We start from the raw sequence: 19,953 nt of genomic DNA on the forward strand, positions 1-19,953 counted from the left end.
ACAGAATCAACTAACGTTTACTGAGTGCTTAATATTATAAATTATGGACATTTCGATTCTCATTTTACATATGTAGTATGGAGATTAAATCTTATGTTTCTCTTAGAAAACTTAAAATAATACCTATAGAAAGAGAGGCCACAATTTTCTCAGAAGAAACAATGCTTCGTCATGGATAATGGAGTCATGGCTTAGTTGTCTAAGCAAGAAACTAGGCAGTTAGGCTATAAACTAATGGTTAACTGGGCCAAATCACACTCTACCTATACTTAAATTCCTACATATTAAATAGTAAATATAAGACATATTAAATATTAGCACACTTCTTTGTGATCTGCACATTATCTAGGATATAACAAATGTATTAGCTTTTGCCAGCAATGAAGAATATAGCCATTGTTTATTGCCAAAAGCACAAACTCATATGTAGATGCTAAAAAAAAACAAAATAAAAACATAACAACTAGAAAACATAAAAACATGAAGGTCACATCTCTAATGTGAACGTATCACCTTGAAACAACTTTATTCCATAAGCTGAGTAGTCTCATTTGGTTATTTATTATTTTTTTTTGTAGGTCATGGGGCCTGAACTCTGGGCCTGGGCACTGTCCCTTAGCTCTTCAGCTCAAGGCTAGTACTCTACCACTTGAGCCACAGCACCACTTTCGGCTTTTTCTGCTTATGTGGTGCTGAGCAATCAAACCTAGGACCTCAAGCTAGGCAAGCACTCTACCACTGAGCCACCTTCCCAGCCCTGGTTAATATTTTAATACGTTAATTTCATTGCAAATTCTCTTTCTTTGTAAAATTGGTCGAGCTTTGATCAAAATCACCTTCATTACACAAAACCTATCCATCACCATTATTTATTTACCTACAAATAAGGGCACAACTAAAGATATGAATATAAACTGAAATTTCATTAGTAAGATCTTACAGAAACAATTTCAATACTATTTCCAGAGTTTTGTATTTTCAGATATAACAGTAACAAAATGTGTAATAAAACATAAGTTACTGTGAGAATCCTCAGTAAGTATAGGACTGTATAAAATTACCATACCATTCAGTCTAAGAAATTCATACTCTATTTTTCAAAACCAAAACCAATAACCATTAACATAAATTTCAACTTTATTAGAAAGGCATTCTCTATCTTACACAACATATTATTTACAAATTTATGTAATCTGATGTTGAGATGGAAGAAATGTTTCCAAAAGTATATGGCTAAAAATGTAGCAACCAGAATATTGTGAAGTGCTAAAAATTATTGAACATATAATAATAATAATCCTGTCAAATAAAGGTATTCTCCAGCTCACCTGGAGAATCATAGGCACACTTTCAGCAAAGTCTATGCAGTGGGAGCCAATGAAGAATTGTTTATGAGTTCAAATAGGAAGAATGTGAAAATCTACACTAGGTCATTGGGTGTCTTTAAACTACTTACTGTTTTCCTTCTCAAAAATAAAGACAAACTTTAGAGGGGCCACTAGAAAATCCTGGTTTGGTGAAATCTGTACGTTTCACCAAATGTTAAATGATGTTTAACATAATCTTTTAAATTATAACTCCAATTTCCACCACAAGAATAGAGGATAACTACTTTCCAGTACATGTACACACCTACCCATATACCAATTATGGTACATACAAATAAAGGCTGTCTTGGAGGACTTCAAGTTTCAATAGGAATTTCAAAAAGTTTTCTAAGTTCTGTTAGAAAAAAGTCATTGCCCAGAGTCAGCTCAGAAACAGGCCATTGAGATATTCAAAACCCAAAAATTCAGATCACATTCTCTACAAAATTCATTTTATTTCCAAATTGCAATGGTCAATCTATGTTGTAAAATTTACTGTGTAGAATGAAAATGCTTGCAGCATTTCTTAAATTAATTAATAAAATACCTGAGTTATACAGTCTGGACCTGCAATGATACCAGTAGAACTTGGAGCTGTTTTTCTCTACAGACTATCTTAATCTGGTTGCTATATAAATGCCTAGGATCCCTCAAAGGTCCACATACATCTCCATATTTCAGAAAGTCTACTTGGAACTCGAGAATATACCAAAGTAGAGTAGAAATACTAATCCTCACTTAACTGCTGGACAGTTTTTGATGCCTATACATCTATATATCTATGTATATAAACATATATATGTATATAAACATATATATTTATATGTTTTAAATAGAAAAATGTCCTTTCACTGGTAGAAATAATTATTTTGCTAAAAATTAGTAAAGGAAAATACTGAAAACTATGCCTTAAAGGTAATTACAGAGAAAGGAAACCCACAATGTCTTATTAAAATAAGAAGAGATAGTATGACTTGGGCTTACAGTAGTAGTTCAGAGCTTCATCCCAGAGTGCTTCTTGATGTTCAGTACTTCTTACTACAACTTAAGCTGTAGCAGGGTGGATGCTAATTCTTTGAAATTTCCTTGAAGAAGATATGCTGATTGTAAGGTCTTTAAAAACTGGCATATTTCTATGGTAGATTTAAGGGAGAACTCATATAGTGTGATTTCTTAGAAAGGCAAAGTCAAAGTTCAAAATAAACACTAGGAAGCACTTGAAAGAGGTGAGGTGGGGTTAAGGAGAAAGAGGGAGAGGAATGAAGTGGAAAAGAAGGAGAATGAAGTCAAGAATTCAAAATTAAGAAGTGGGTAGGGAGGGATGGGTGAGAATGTTGAAAGAGGTGACATTAATCAAGATATATTGCATTCATAATCTGCTTTGGTAAATGACAACTCCTCTGGACAACTACTTAAATTTTTTTTTAAACTGGCGTATTTCTAGAGCTATGTACATAATAGGTCTTCTTCCTTTAGACATCTCTCATTTGGTCTCCTAGCATCCTCTTAACTGGCCCTCCTACAGCTACTTATTCTGCCCAATGCCTCATAAAGCATGAAGATCCTAAAAACAAACAAAACTATGAACTCAGTCACCTCATTACTCTGTTCTCACTTTCATAAGGTCCTGCATTATGAAATATTCCTCACATGGAGAAAGCGCTAACCCTTATATTTTGTATAAAGCTCTTATATTCACTATTCACTCCATCTTAGGCATACCAAATGTATTTCAAGTCCCTTAATCTCTTTCCCACCAACAGGCCTACTGTTCCCTTGCTTAGAATGTTCTTCCTTCTTTGTTTGTCTGGAGCCTTCAATTAATCTTTCAGCTCTTAGCATCCATGGTGTCCTCAGCAAAGTGTCTTGCTCGCAATCAGTCTTCAACTCTCTCCATCTCTCTGACTTCATGTCACTTGAATTTAACAAATTGCAACTAAAGAATCATTTAATTAGTGTCTTTTTCAATTCTATTCTGTAAACCCAATGAAGGTATGATTGTCTTCACCACTGCTGTTTCCTCAGTACAAATGGGAACAGGAAACAGAAATGAATGGATTTTTTCAGCAAGCTCTTACAATGAAATAATGAACATTAGTCCATCTCCAACAAAGCTGTGACTCTGTCAACATATTCTATATAATAGTAACAAGCCCATGGCAGTTTCTGACCACTGAAGTAGGTATTAAAGCAAGACTGTTCGGATTCTTTTATTCTCAAATACTCTTTTATCAATTACGTTGCTAAACTAGGGACATGTAGTCATGTTTCTTAAAAATATTCCTGGAATTCATTGTGGCAGCTAAATTTCGTGGATAGAAACAAACTGGGGACCTCAACAAAGTGAACCAGCGTACAAATGAATGGGTCACCACCAAAAACTATGACTGAAAGGCCACCCAAGAAGTAAGAGGAAATTCAACAAGAATTCTCTAGAATAAACTAGCTAACTCACTTCAATGAAATAATGTTTTTATGGGTGCCAATGGACATACAAAAAATTGTATGTATATATATACACACACATCTATGCATATAAGATTATATATGGCTTCCAGGAAGTGTTGTAAGGATTTCTTAAGATGATTTATGACTATATTACTATCAAGAAATTCCTGAAGTAGATTATTTCCAAAATTCTTGGAAGCTAAATTTGGCAGAGACAAATTTAACCATAGAGATTCCATTCCCTGAGATCACTGTCAATCTCTCAAGGAACTTTAGCGCAAGATTTTCTGTGGATCAAGTGCTCACAATTTAAATATCTAATGTAAAAATCTTTCTAAAAAACATGGAAGACTTTATTTTCAGAAACTTTCAATTTAATAACTAATGAGCAAATGGGGAGATATATACAAAAATAAATATTTAATCTGATATTAAGCCAAGAGATTAGGAAGCAAAACACTGTTTCAAGTGTGTGGGGTCGGGGAGCGGGGAGAATTGCCTGAGTATTTAGTGGTCGGTGGAAAAATGCATCACCGCTGTACCTGCTATGTTTTGTAACCACAGACACTATCCAGACATGGTATTATTTAGTCCTCCTTCCTCAGAAGTGAGCGGAGAGGCTAGAAGTTATCAGGCTAGCATGTGGTAAACATAGGACTTACATTACCGTTGTTGCTTACAGGCAAAGTCTCACTATCTAGCCTAGACTCCTTGAATGTGCAGTCCTCTCTCAGTTTCTCCAGTACTGGAATTATAGGTGTGTGTCACCATGCCTGGTCACCTAGTTTGTGATTCCAGGGCTACTGGATGCCCTTTCTACATCACACTGTCTTAAGTTTTTCTGCTCTGTCAAAGGATTCATTGCTGGGTGCTGGTGGCTCCCAGCTATAATCCTCGTTACTTGGGAGGTTGAGATCTGAACATTGCAGTTTAAAGGCTACCTGGGCAGGAAAGTCTGTGAAATTCTTATTTCCAATTAGCCATCAAAACAGCAGAAGTGGGACTGTAGCTTAAAGTAGTAGAATGCTATCTGTGAGCAAAAAAGCTCAGGGACAGGTCCAGGCCCTGAGTTCAAGCCCCAGGACCAGAACAATAACAAAAAAAGAAAAGCATGAATTGTTCATTAAAGTATACACTAAGCATAATGCTTTTAACACTTTATGTTCTATTATTTCATCCAAGCGAGACTTTTTTGTTTTTTTTGTACTCGCCAGTAACACTTTTGGTGGCACTGATTTGAATTCAATCCCTTGTGTTTGTCAGGAAGGCTTTCTGCCACTTACACTTCAAATCCAGACCTTTCGCTTTAGTTCTTTTTCAGATAGGATCTCATGCTTTTGCCCCAAGCAGAGCTGGCCTTTGTTCTCAATCCTCTACCTATCACGTTCCACATAGCTGGAATTATTGACATATACTAACATGTCTAAATTACTAAAATGAATCTTTAGCCAGGTGCTGGTGGCTCACACCTATCATCCTAATTACTCAGGAAGACAAAATCTGAGGATCTCCATTCGAAGCCAGCCCAGGCAGGAAAGTCCATGAGACTCTTACCTCCAAGTAACTACCAGAAAACAGGAAGTGGAGCTGTGGCTCATAGTGGCAGAGTGCTAGCTTTGAGGAAAAGAGCTCAAGGACAGTACATAGACCCTGAGTTCAAACCCCATGACCAATAACAAAACAAAAAATTGAATCTTGATTATTTTCTGTGTAATAGCAACAATTAATGCAGACAATATAAGTCACAGTATTCAAAACATATGAGATGAAATGCTGGTCTTACATTTTATCTTAATTTTCTACCTCCTTCAAATTAAATTTTAACAGTTCAAAAAATATTTCTTGCTTATTTTGTACTGTCTCATCTTTCTGCAGGGACTCCTGGTGATATGAGGACTTCATTTTATATTTTCCATAAAGATAATCTGATCTTTAACATAAACTGTGAAAGGGGAAACTGAGAATAAAACTTTAAACAGATATAACTCAGTATTTCACCAAGTTAAAAAAGGTATCTTATAACAGTAAAAAATGAGTATTTTCACTACTAAGTATATAGATTTTATGTAAAAGTATGATGAATTTTTGGAATTCTGAAACTGATCTACATTCTTGTCAACTTTGTGTATTAATTTTAACTGTTTAGTTGTTCTACTCCAATCTCAGATAAGAGGTACTTGAAACTACATCTCACTTTTATTGTCAGCATTTACAAAATGTGGAAGCTATTACATAATGATGAAAATTACCTTGCTTATTTGTAATTGAATATGAAGCCAAAAATCCTCTTCCAGAAACATGAATTCCACTCATGAACAGCACTGTAATTTCATGGCTTTTTGACTCAATCGAATGGTTCATATGCAATGCCAGACCACAGTATTTGCCTAGGAATGAAAGAAAAGCATTTAACTCGTCTGACTCTCATTAAGTCAAGAGTATTTTCAATGTACATAACAGAACCACCTATTCTAACAAAGATTAGTAAAAATAATTAGTATGATATTTAATCATTAAAAATCATATTTTTCCTAGAGAAAAATAATGCCAAGTGAAAGTGTTTAAAAGACTCAAAAGAAAATATGGTACAGGTATGACTTGTAAAGAGTCAAATTTCTATATCAATATGTGTACTCTTTAAAGCAATAATGAACAATTTGATCAATGAACAACATGCTTCCTCAGGACCTCCTATATTCTTGGTCTCAGGGTAACTCAAACTTTTTTGGTCCTACACTATTTTCTTTCTGAAGATTCAAGACTCCTTCCTGTTCAGCCTTCTTAGATCAGATCTACTTCCATGGCTTTAATGACAGCCCAACAATACACAAACAAAACTTCTACCCACAGCCACAGCCTTGTCCCTGAATTTCAGGCACACACACACACACACACACACACACACACACACACACACACACACACACACACACACACACACACACACACACACACACACACACACACACACACACACACACACACACACACACACACACACACACACACACACACACACACCTGCCTAACTTCTAATGTTCAATGCATAACAAAAATGTAAAAAAGGGGCCAGGAAGGTAGCTCAGTGGTAGAGTGCTTGCCTTGCATGCATGAGGCCCTGGGTTCGATTCCTCAGCACACATAAGCAGAAAAAGCTGGAAGTGGAGCTTTGGCTCAAGAGGTACAGCGCTAGCCTTGAGCTAAAGAGCTGAGAGACAGTGCCCAGGCCCAGAGTTCAGGCCCATGACCAATAAAAAAAGTAAAAAAACAAATCTTCAGTACTATTCCAAGTAGAATAGTAAAAAGAGAAGAAGAATTACGTATTTAAAATGGGATTTCCTTACATAGTAACTTGTCTAAAAGAATAAAAAGTTCCAAAACTCATTTGAGCCATTAGAACATCACTTGAATAAGAGCAATGTGAAAAAGTGATAACATTCATTATCAGGAAATTAAGCATTACAATTACACAGATTATACCACATACCCAAGAGAGTGGCTGTAGTCAAAAAGACTAACCAAACATCAAGCTTCAGGGAGCATGTAGAGAAATTAGACCCTTTATATACGAATGGAATGATACACAACGTAGTCTTTCCAGTCTTTCTAAAATGGTTTGTCAGGCTTCAGAGTCTCTCCATCTTTCCCTCTTCCTCCCCTCCCCCCACTCCTGTCTCCCAGAATTGGGGCTGGAACTCAGGGTTTCACACTCTTACAATGCTTTTGCCATTTACAGCTGGCATTCAAGGGCTTTCCCCATGCCTCCAGTTTTGGCTTTTTTCTAGTTTAATGAAGATAAGAATCTCATAGATTTGTCTTTCTAGGCTGGCTAGAAACTCTAAACCAGTGACAAGTGTCCTTCCTTTAATATAATCCAGGTGAGCTGCCCAAATTACTGGGTCTGATATGTTCATGCCTGGTGTTTCTGATATGCTTTGCTATTTTTGCCAATGTAATCTTCATTAGCACCAATAAGTCATTTATCATTTTGTGCTTTAGGTTATGCGGACAGAGGGTAGTTGATGTAAAGTCATTCTGATTGGGCATTTGTGGCTTAGGTTCAAAACTAGTGCTTTACAGAATGATGTGGGTAAAGCTCAGCAGAGCCTAAAAGCTGTGTTCTCCTCATCCTAGAGTAATCCAGAGCAGGCACAGGGCAGCCTGTTCTCTTCAGTGATTCCACAAGAGTACTACCAACTAATACTTCAACGTAAGAGACACACTAGTTTTACCATACCTATACCAATGTAACATATTAGAATTTTAAAATTTTTCACTACTACAATTCAGGGAGAAAATATATCACGTTTGCGTTGATTTGCTTGTAAGCATAGTTTCCTCCTGTGATACTGCTTTTCAGAACTGCAGCTTAGACAGTAGATCAGAAGTGTACTATTCATGATAGTGATTCCAAGGACTAAAAAATTAATAGTATTTTTCCCTGTCAAGTTTTCTAAGCAAATTTCCTTTTCTCATTAAACTTCTGCTTTAAGGAGAACTTAAAAAGTCATCTCTGGCTGGGTGTGGTAGCACACTTCTGTAATCCCAACTACTCAAGAAGCACAGATTGGGATGCTCACAGTTCAAGGCCAGTTTGTATGTGCACGTGCACACACAATCACTAGTGGGGCCTTGTTCAAAGAACAAGGCAGTTGGTGCATGTCTGTAAATTACAGCTATGTGGAAGGCTATGTTTGAGAATTGAGATGTAGCCCAGCTTAGGCAAAAACTGAGAGACTGTATCTAAAATAAACTAGAGCAAAAAAGAGCTGAGGGCATGGCTCAAGGAGACACCAAAAAACAGAGGTGTGGAGGTTGGAGGGTGTGGGTAGTTATCTTCTGGAAAGCCAGCACACTTCTGGAAAGAAGGCAGATTTGTCTTCCATTTCTGTTTCTTTTCTTTTGAAAAGGTGATGACTCAAGATCCTGGCTCTTATTAAGTTGGCAGCTTCTTTCAGGATGGCTGGTAGTTTCTCATTCCAAGTATGCTAATGTAAAAATGCAATGAGTCATAATGTGTCGACTTCAGCAAAACCAGACTTACTGAAAGCATCACAGGTGAGACACACATAGCATACATATAAAGCAACTTCTTTCAATAACTTTCTAGAAAAATAAGCTTTTCACCACTGAGGAGACATCAAAATCTATTTCCTAAAAAGGAATTCTTGAATGGCACAAAATTGCATAGAAAAGTTTTCATCCAGTGAAGTTTTCAATTCCTCCAGGATCTGTCCCAAAACATTCAACCTTTTGAAGTAACGCCATTTTTTACGGATAATGGCTGCCTAAGAAACATGAGGCCCCGAGTTTAAACCAAGTACCACAACAGCAACTAAAAAGATGGACAGAGTGGACCAAGAGGTACATGAAAAAAATGTTATTCAACATCACTAAACATCAAGGAAACGCTAATAAAAAACCACAATGAAGCTAGGTGCCTGTGACACACTTTAGTTCTAACTACTTGGAAGCCTGAGACTGCAGGACTGTAGTACAGGTCAGCTCAGGCAGGAAAATTCACAAGCACCAACAGATAGCAGGGTACAGTGATACAGCCATAAGATAAGAAGACTAAAAGAGGCAACTGAGACCCAGGAGTGTGTCTGGGCAGGAAGTGAGATCTTAAATAAAAAATAACTGGTACAGAAAAAGTACTAGCGGTATGGCTCAGATGTAGGCTGTTTACCTAATAAGCACAAAGCCTTGAGTTCAAATCCCAGTACCATATCAGCTCACATATGTTAGAATGACTGCTATCAAAAACAGGAGAGATAGTGCTGGAAAAAAAAGATGAAGAAATGGGAACCTCAAACACTACTGAGGGGATACAGTACAGCCATTACAAAAAACAGTATGGAGCTTCAAAACTTAAAGCTAGAACTACTATATAATCTAGTAATCTCACTAGTGGATATCTATATAAAGGATATGTAGTGTGCCAAAGAGACATCTGCACTCACATGTTCGTTACAGCAGTAGTCACAACACCCAAGATATGGAAGCGATCCAAGTATTCATTATTTAGCATATATAGGACATTCACACATGCACATAAAAGGTCATATATTAACATTACAAAGAAAGCATGGATAAATTCCATAAAATGGAAGTATTACAATCAACATTCTCTAACTCAAAAAACTTAAGTATTTTCAATACCAAAATAAAATCCTTCCAAGTGTAAATAAACCTACTAAACAGTTATTAGGCAAAAGAGATAGCTAAATCAAATTATAGATTCCTAAAAAAAATTGACAACTGCCATATTACTACATCAGTGCAATAATGTATTAATTAATATAATGTAATAATATAACATATTAATGTAACACACAAATTCACTAGTGTAATAAGATATTAACATTAATATGTTAATGTATTAATATGTCAACTAATATATCAACAATTAATTATTGATATAGGTTATTCTCTGGGATACATATCTTAAAAATTTAATCAGAGTAAAATTTCTAGGCTTAAACAGTGATATTGACAAAAATGAAAGTTAGCAACAAAGCCCACAAAAAAACACAGCGGAAAAAATCTGGAAAATAGAAACAAATGAAAATGTCAAGAATAGAAAGTAGATCTAATAAATCAAAATTTGTGTTTTGAAAATGTTTTAACACAAAATAAGCAAATCACTACCTAATTTGACAAGGAAATAAAGAGAGAAATGCACAAATATACAAGACGGGCAAGAAACTATGCCACCAAAAAGGTTACAGGCCTAGATAGTTACACAAAACAAACTTTCAAACAACAGATGGTTCGAATGCTCTACAAATTTCACCAGAACCTCAGAAGGAAGGAAAACTTAGTAACAATCTTATTTGTATTTGTAACATCAATAATTAAAACTTATAGATAGTGTAAACTAAATTATAACCTAAATAAATTAGGGAGGTAAATAAAATTGAATGAGATTATAAAAGTGGGGCCCTTCATTTTTGGAGTATTTCTCAATTATATCCACAAGGGAAATGATGCTAATAAATGTGTATAGACCAATGTGAAAAGCTGTCAAAATGGAGACAAAAAATAACTGTAAAATTAATATATATGTATTTGTAGGTGTAATAATAAACACATTTATAGTTTAATTTTCACCTTTAAAGAGCAACTGTCTCAGAAATCAGAAATTAATCAGCAATATGATTCAAGTTTATTATATGCACATACGGAAATATTACAATAAAACCCCCACAATGTACAATTAACATGTGCTAAAAGTATATATAATGAACCATCATAAAAGAAAAGATAAAAAGCCAGATAAAAAGCTTAATGGAGGGGCTGGGAAGTTAGCTCAGTGGTAGAGCGCTTGCCTTGCATGCCTGAGGCCCTGGGTTCGATTCCTCAGCACCACATAAGCAAAAAGAAAAGCCGGAAGTGGTGCTGTGGCTCAAGTGGTAGAGCGCTAGCCTTGAGCTGAAGAGCTGAGGGACAGTGCCCAGGCCCAGGTTCAGGCCCCACGACCGGACCCCCCCAAAAAAACCTTAATGGAATTTTCTAATCTAATATAATCCATCTAAAAAACGAATTAGAACATACAGCCATCTTAATACCAACATAAAAGTTATTTCATGAAGAGTCTATACAATTTACCAATTCAGAGAAGAGTTACCTAAAGTCACAAGAAAATCATGTTATTAAATAACACCCTATCCTTTCCTAAAAGAATACAAAATATTCATTAACTGTCAAATAAACCAAAATTGCCTTCTCAGTTAAAATACATCCTATTTAAGTGATGATTTTAAATAGTTCTGAAGGAACCGTTCTTTTATTTCTTTTCCTTTTAGTCATGAGTCCATAATACCATCTCTCAGGGTTAAAACTCTAAAATTAACAGTTATGTTAAAAAAAAAACCCTGATACCAAAATAGGAACTATTATTACAGGCAAATGAAGCTCATCTGTTCCTGCTTCTGTTGTAAAGAGAAAGTGAGGAAAGATGAGAAAGGAAGGACTAAGCCCCATTAGTAGTAGAGTGCTCAAGTCTACCATGTATGTTTCTTCCTGTTATACTTTGCAAAATGGTAAACATCTATCCTTGAATAATTTTTCTTCCTCTGTCACATGTGACAGGCAACTTTTGCTTCCTTCCACTACCAAAAACAGCACCAAAATAGTGCAGTTAGGTGGGGGAGTGAGGGAGAGCATCAAGCCCAAAAGGACTTTCCATTCACACCCTTTGATCTCTATAGAGTTTTGTACTCCCTTGTGTGAAGAGACAAGGAAAAATAAAAATAAAGGAAATAAGGGAGAATGGATACTCATTAAATGTTTATCACAGGCCTAACATTAAAAAAAACATGATTTCATAGAACCTTTAAAAGTAAAGAAAATGACTGAAACCTGGGCAACTTTGGGTAACTTTTGTAAGGGAATCTCAGCAAGAATTCCAGCAGATGACTAGACTCAGAAGGCAATTTTAACACCTGTTTCCTATGTCACTTTTTCTCTCTAACATGTTATCACTATTTGTTGTCCAAATACATAATTCTTGTTTTCTATTTTTAAAAAATTACTTTGAGAATTTTATGAAATACACTAAAACAGAAGTATAACAACTTCCATGAATCCATCGGGCTGCTTCACCAATAGCATAGCACTGTTTCTCTTACCTACTCCATTACCGTCTTTTACCCTGAAATAATTAAAACTACATCCTACATATTTCAAGTGGACTTTGGAATGTATCTAATAAAATTATAACTAAAATTATAATATCAAATTTTAAATATTTTATTATTACAGATTCCTCTAAAATCCTATTACCATTTATTACTCCTAAAACAACGCTGATAATCTTTTTTAAAGTATCTAAATAACTGAAATATCTAAGAATTCTTTTAGTCTCTTGGCTGGAATCGAGACTCAGAGATGCCAGGCACTAGTGGTTCATGCCTGTGATGCTAGCTACTTGAAAGACTGAGATGATTATGGATAGAGGCCAACCTGGGCACAAAAGTTCACCAGACCCGTTTGGGTATGGTGGCACATGGCTATGTGAGAGGTTAATTGGGGAGGACAGGAGTCCCAGGCAGTCTGGGCACAAAAGTCCAAGAGACTCCACCTCAGTAGAAGACATTGGGCATGGTGGCACACAACTGTCATCCTAGCAACTATGGGAGGAATATCCAGGAGTATATATGAAGGAAGCAAGACCCTATCTTAAAAATGACTAACAGAGAAAAGGGCTGGAGACATAAATCAGTGGGGAGCACCTGTATAGGTAAGTACAAGGCCCTGAGGTCAAACCCCAGTCCTGCAAGAGATTCAAATAAGAACTACACATTTAGAGAATGAGTTGCAATATACACAGTTCTTCCCATAATTTTTTAAAGTTATTTTGAAGAAAGACGGACATTTTTCCATACAATGTTTTCCATATTTTTATAGTCTTCATGTCTCCTTCAGCAGAAGAGCTGAGCAAGAGTGCCAAGCCCCTGATTTCAGGCCCTGGTACCAGAACAACAGAACAAAACCAAACAGCTTTAGTTTCAGAACCTGAGGCAACAAAATATTATTGCATATACATTTAAGAAAATATCCTCCTACCTATTTCTGTTCTGCTCACTCCAATTCCGTTATAAATTCTCAAGTAATTAAAGTGGCAAGAATCAGAGTCTTCAATGTCAAAGTCACCAAACTTGATACGAATTCTTTCTGTCAACTTTACACGGATCTCCCATTCACAAACAGAGCTGTTGGGGTAGGTCTTTGGGTAGTTTTTAGATGAAAGGGTTCCACTTTCAGAGCCTAGCACAGTATATCCACATCCATCACCTTTAAAAGAAAACACATATACTGTTTATAATCTTAAACTTTGTGAAGATTTAAAATTATGCAGGAAAGCAAATACTTTATTCTACCAATAGTTTCTTTATATGTGATAAAACAACTGACATGGTTCTAATTATACTTACAGCAAAGAGCAAAAAGGTCAAAACAATCATGATTACCTAGGTAATTTATAAATTCAAGGGACTTTTCAATCTGAATAAAAATGAGCACAATTTTGCAATAAATAATAAACATATAATAAATCTAATCTTTAAAAGAGCATCAATTTATAGTAATTGTTCAAAGTAAACACAGATCAGTTTTATCTATTTATAAACATTACAAGCTTCTAAAACCTCTGTGAGAAGCGGAATGATTTCATAACATGCACTCAAGATTATGCAGATGACTTCCCACATTGCAGGCTATCCCATATTCCCTTCTGAAACCATTAAAGCACTATTTGGTGAAGTTTAAATTTTATATTCTACTGAAATATGACTGCTTGGTAGCCCTTCCAACAAAGCTTTACTTATCCCACTACAGAATGAAGAGAAAATAGTAAGTGTGATGGGTTATTAAAGACTAGGAAAAATGACTTTTATGTCTTAGTGGTAATTCTTGTTTCAGAAATTCTTTAGCAACTGAATATAAAGAATTAGGTACTTTTGTATACTATCTGCAAAGTTGAAATACTTGCACCTTTCTGTTTACTGCAAGCTTATTTTTAGCTTATTTTTAACTGACTATCCAGAAAGAGGCATTAATCAAATGTTTAGTTAGTAAGTTTAGGCTGCCACTTCAATTGTACTGTTTAGCATTCAGTAACAATGGAATTCAAATGAATCCAACAGGATGATAAATGTATCTTTTTAAAATGACATCTTCTTTCAAATACTCAAGGTCACCTTTGGAACAGTACCATTCTTGTACAAAAAGTTGTAATGAAAGGGACATTACTGGGTTTTAGTCTCACTAAAGATATAGCTCAAGAGAATTTCCAACATCTTCCACAAAGAAACAACTCTGTGCCTAAATTCTCATGACTTTAAAGTCTTACCTTCTGCAAAAAGTTTATCTTCCAGTCCCTATTAGTATTCCTCTTTCTACTTTATTTATTTTAATTATATTTTTACTTTTTAAAGTGAACACTCAAAATCTGGCTTTCAAAATATAATATAACCACACTTATAAAGCTTAGCTTTTAGTAGACAGTAAATTTTAGCTATTTCTATACATACCAACTTTCATTTCACACACAATGTAAACTAGACATAGCAGCTATTCTCTCAAAATATATAAAGGAAGAACAATATAAATGTGAGGTTCTATGCAATATATTCCCTGATCTTTTGCAACTACAAAACTTAGGATATTATACAACCTGAAAAATCTCCTGCAAATTTCCACTGTACTACTGTGAAAAATGTTTTGAATATCTCTGCTGGATATCATCTAAATTAAAAACAGGGCTATAAAAACCCCACTGTGAAAATAAATGAGTTGAAATATAAATAACTTTTGAATAAATCATTAACATTTTTCCTAAGAGAAGAAAACAGCTATCCTAAGACAGGGTTTCTCACATTTGAAACTAGTCTAAAATGCTCTCTTACTATTCAGAAGATAAAAATGGTGCTTCATGGAAGTGTTTCAATCTTTAAAAAACAAAACAAAACACTGGGGGGCTGGGAAGGTGGCTCAGCGGTAGAGCACTTGCCTTGCATGCATGAGGCCCTGGGTTCGATTCCTCAGCACCACATAAGCAAAAAGAAAAAAGCCGGAAGTGGCGTTGTGGCTCAAGTGGTACAGCACTAGCCTTGAGCTGAAGAGCTGAGGGACAGTGCCCAGTCCCAGAGTTCAGGCCACATGACCGGATCCCCTCCCCCCTCTGTCCTCCCTTCTCCCCTCCCCCCGCAAAAAAAAACCACTGGATAAATAAAAATACTCAAATATGAATATGTTTTCTTTAATAAACAAGCTATGGCAGTGATTCAAGTGAAGCATTCATGGGATTCACAAAGTCCAGAAATACCTATCAAGAGCTGAATCTCTGACTTTGTAATGGCAAATGGTTTCATTTTTTATAGGCTACTATTCATTCAAAGATTGTCATCATTGTAAAATGAGCTTTACAAAAAACAAAACAAAAAAAAACAGTAAAAGCAGTATTTGGAATAATTTTTAGATGTCCTATCCTCCTGTTTACTTTTCAATAAGTGAAGTGTTTCTTGTTTTTTCTATCATAAAGCATGATTTCTATAACAACAAAATAAATACTAATGAAAAACAGAGACTTTTTTACATGTGTGTTGATGAGAAAAGAAATCAGCTCAGATAGAGATGTCCTTTTCAGAGTCTTCTGTAGGGAGAGCGAGGGTATAAAAGATTACTTAACAAGTAATGTGCCAGGAATGCTCTAAAATATGTGATGGAGTTCAACACTTCATCTTCTTGCAAGATGAGAAAACAAAGTTGTAAGTAACTAGGCGAGTCTTTTAGAATGAATAATAAATGTTTCACTTCTCAAAGAAATTTGCAAAGTTTAACATGACTACATTAACAGCTAAACTTTCATCTACTGTTACAGAGCACAGTTTAAAATACTCCTGCTGTAAAGACAAAGCTGGGCACAGTACACATATTCAGCAGGCCAGCAGCTTCATGTGCTCTCCTCCTGTTATTTCAAAGAAGGAAGGGCGTTTTACATGGCAAACTCACTAAATGGTTTTATGAATGACATGTACCCTTGTAGTTTGAAAAACAAACCACTGTATTCAACACTCAGAAGTTCTAAGGTTGGATTCTCAAATCAAAGAAAGTCCTTGTCCTCATTTTCACTTCCTAAGTAGCTATATATTCCCAGGTGATTTGGACAGTTCTTAAAACTAAAGACTTTCCATGGAGAATATTTGAAATATGATGAAACATTCAAAAGTAAAACTAAAGCATGGAAAATATTCTTTATCAATGATTCATCTAAGACACTTGGAGCAGTGGTTCTTCTAACCGAGGCAGCGGCTCCCATAGAGGCCATTCTTCCTCCCAAGGCGGTTACTTGGAGTCAGGGCTGTCACTCATTGTCTTCAGGCTAGCAGCCTGAAATGCTACTAAAATATAATCAACACATAGAAAAAACACCCCTAAATGTGAATGGAGCTGAGGTTGTGAAGTATTGATTTAGGGCCAAGGCTAAGAAATCTTAGATGTAAGATTTTCTCTAGCTCTTGGCAGGTTTTCATACCCAAAGGGAAATGCTGTTGTACTCACTAAAAGTACAATTCAGGGAATCATATTCTCCCAAAGGCCATCAATTATGCTAAAGAGTTTTATGTTCCACTTAGCAATCTTTGAAACATGGGGAATGCTTCATTTTTCTTTAAAGAAAAAAGTATGTATTGGTCTTAAGAGCTAAGATTATTTTACCTGACTGAAGAGTTTTTAACATTACAGGTAAAGGTTATCAATAAGGTCAAGAATAATTATGCCCAAATTTTCTGATTAGCATTCTACACTGGGAAGAACCATGTCTGTGACCAGGCTACACTACCTACTATCATTCCTTCACAAGGCAGAACTGACAAACTACTGGGGGAGAAAGTTCTCAAAAAGGATGTATTATCAGTCCAGTCTATACACTTACCAACCTTTCTTCCTCCTCTATCATCACCACTATCACTGTTAATATGTTTTCCTTCTCTCATAAAGGAGGAAAACCCCTCCATGTCACTGTTTTAGCTTAAATTTAATTTCAGTGGGGAAAAAAAAAACTGCTAGAATGTGATCTTATGGTTTGTTTGGCTCTAGATTTATCTATCTTGAGAATTACTCACAGAACCTGTGTCCACTTTCACTAAAGAGTACAAGGTCAGATGTGTATGTGTTAAGCCACATAGAAATTCTGATATTATTCCAAGAAGAGAAGTTATTTCTTTTCACTACTTATCTCTAGAGAAAACAGAAAGAGCATTAAACATATTGAAATGACAATGAAATAAAGCAAGTAGGAACACAAGCTTATTCTAGGCTATTCTACTTAAAACTTCAAGCATGTTATTTATTTATTATTTATTTACTTAGTTATTATTTTTGTCAGTCAGGGGGCTTGCACTCATGGCCTGGGCATGGTCTCTGAGCTTTTGTCACTACCACTTTGAGCCACAGCACCACTTCCAGTTTTCTGGTGGTCATTTGGAGATAAGAGTCTCATGGACTTTCCTGACCCGCTGACTTTGAAGTGTGATCGTCAGATCTCAGCCTATGAGTAGGGTAGGACTACAAGCATGAGCACTCACTAGTGCCCATCCTCCAAGTGTATTTTTTTAGGTAAGTATGCACTCCCCGGTGGTTACATGTAAACTTCAACCTGAGCTTATGTCATATTACTAACAAATAATATTCATTACTAAACTTAAATAATATGAAGTCTATGATTCCAGAACTATTTCCTATAATTACAGCAAATACAAACGCAGGAAAGTTTCACAAGTATGCCAAAACTAGACAGCATGCTAATTATAATGTTTCATTATAATAAATTATGAAAAATTTAGACTTTTCCAGGAAACTCTCAAAGATTTTGATTTTGTTCACTGTGAATTGGTGAATCTGATCATATTTTCTCTAAGTAAGTGTCATGTCTGTGAAACTTCATAATAAAATGAAAAAAAAAAAAAAAACAAACAAAAAACAGGCACCAGTGGCTCACACCTTAGCTGCTCAGGAGGCTAAGATCTGAGAATCACAGTTCAAAGCCATCTGGGCAGGAAAGTCCATGAGACTCTTATCTCCAATTAACCACCAGAAAACCAGAAGTGGCACTGTGGCTCAAGTGGTAGAGTGCTCACCTTGAGCTGAAGAGCAGAGGGACAGCGCCCAGGCCCAGAGTTCAAGCCCAAGTTGATTAAAAAAAACAAAACAAAACATGGCACATTTAGGGAAGAGGAAAAAATGTTGTAAATTACAACTGTTATCTAAATGCATCAAATTTCATTTGTCTAAAAGTTTAAGTGCTTTACTCAGAACTGAATTTTTAGAGAAGTACTTTGTAAGTCCTATAACTGAGGATCCTTAAATTGCATCATTCTAATTCTCAAATATAATTTGAGAATTATACTAATTCTCAAATATAATTTGAAGTAGTACTTCAATTCTCTTAATGTTGTGATTGCCCCTGGTAACATCCCTTGTTCTGAAATTAATATATCTACTCTAGTTTTCATTTCTTTTGAGTATGCTCACATGGCATATTTTTCTCAGTTTTTACCTATTTTTTATTATGGCAAATATATTTAAATTTTCTTTTTAAAAATAGATCTTATTTTCTAGAGCACTTTCAGGTTCACAGGTTCTCCATTTTTTTCTTCCACCCTCCCCTCCCTTTCTCTTTCTTTCATTTCATTTGGTTGTACTGGGAGTTGAACTCAGGACCTTATACTCACTTGCTCACTCGGCTAACATTCTACTACCTGGGTAATATCTCCAGCCCTGATTTTTCTGGATGTTTTGGAATGGAATCTCATGAAACCCTCCAGATTCTAGCCTTTGAGTAGTGAGGATTGCAGGTATGAGCCAGCATCACGTATTTTATTTTATTTATTTTTATTTTATATTTATTTTTATTTATATATGTAAGACAGCGATTCATTTAGATGAAAGAGGAAAAATAAGTCCAGGAAAATAAGTTGCTCCATCTTCATTCTTTCTAAAACTCAAACAATCTGTGCAAATGTAATCATTTATGGAACTGAATTAGATGAAGGAATGTAAGAGATACAGATCCTCACATACATACCGACCAAGTGCATCTGCAACCACCTCACCTCTATTCATTTTTATAGCCAGGCATACATTAAAAAAGAAAAAAAAGAGGCTGGAAAAGTAGCTCAGTAGTAGAATGCTTGCCTTGTAGGCATGAAGCCTTGGGTTTGATTCCTCAGCACCACACCACCAGAAAAAGCCGGAAGTGGTGCTGTGGCTCAGTGGTGGAACGCTAGCCTTGAACTGAAGAGCTAAGGGACAGCACCCAGGCCCAGAGTTTAAGACCCATGACTGACCAAAAAAAAAAGAAAGAAAGAAAAAAAAAAAAAATTAGGTTCTTAGTGCATTCTGTTTAATTTAGAAATAAACCAAAAGAGTCATATTATGGTAAGGAAGTGATACATTAGAAAGGCTTTACAGTCAGACTTTTGAAATCCTGGGCATGGAACCACTATATTCCTATACAATCTCACCTGAATGTAGAATTAATACATCCATATCCCAAAGCAATTGTTCAGGTTTGGTAAATTATTTAAAATACAGTGGACTCTATAAATGCAACACTCTTCCTTTCAGAACAGAA

The 19,953-nt window shown here is 35.6% G+C and overlaps 1 protein-coding gene across 1 annotated transcript in view; it reads right to left on the reverse strand.

Annotated features, from left to right (window-relative positions):
* Dcbld2 (discoidin, CUB and LCCL domain containing 2) overlaps nt 1–19,953 on the reverse strand; it is a 51,297-nt gene that overhangs the window by 26,194 nt on the left and 5,150 nt on the right. Inside the window, exons 2-3 of the mRNA XM_042676836.1 lie at nt 13,386–13,613; nt 6,065–6,202 (exon numbers count right to left, since the gene is read on the reverse strand). Of these exons, the coding sequence (XP_042532770.1) occupies nt 6,065–6,202; nt 13,386–13,613 (366 nt within the window). The remainder of the gene's footprint in view (nt 1–6,064; nt 6,203–13,385; nt 13,614–19,953) is intronic.

This window comes from Dipodomys spectabilis, unplaced genomic scaffold (genome assembly GCF_019054845.1).
Source record: "Dipodomys spectabilis isolate Male_0828 unplaced genomic scaffold, ASM1905484v1 ptg000032l, whole genome shotgun sequence".
Classification (NCBI taxonomy): Eukaryota; Metazoa; Chordata; class Mammalia; order Rodentia; family Heteromyidae; genus Dipodomys; species Dipodomys spectabilis.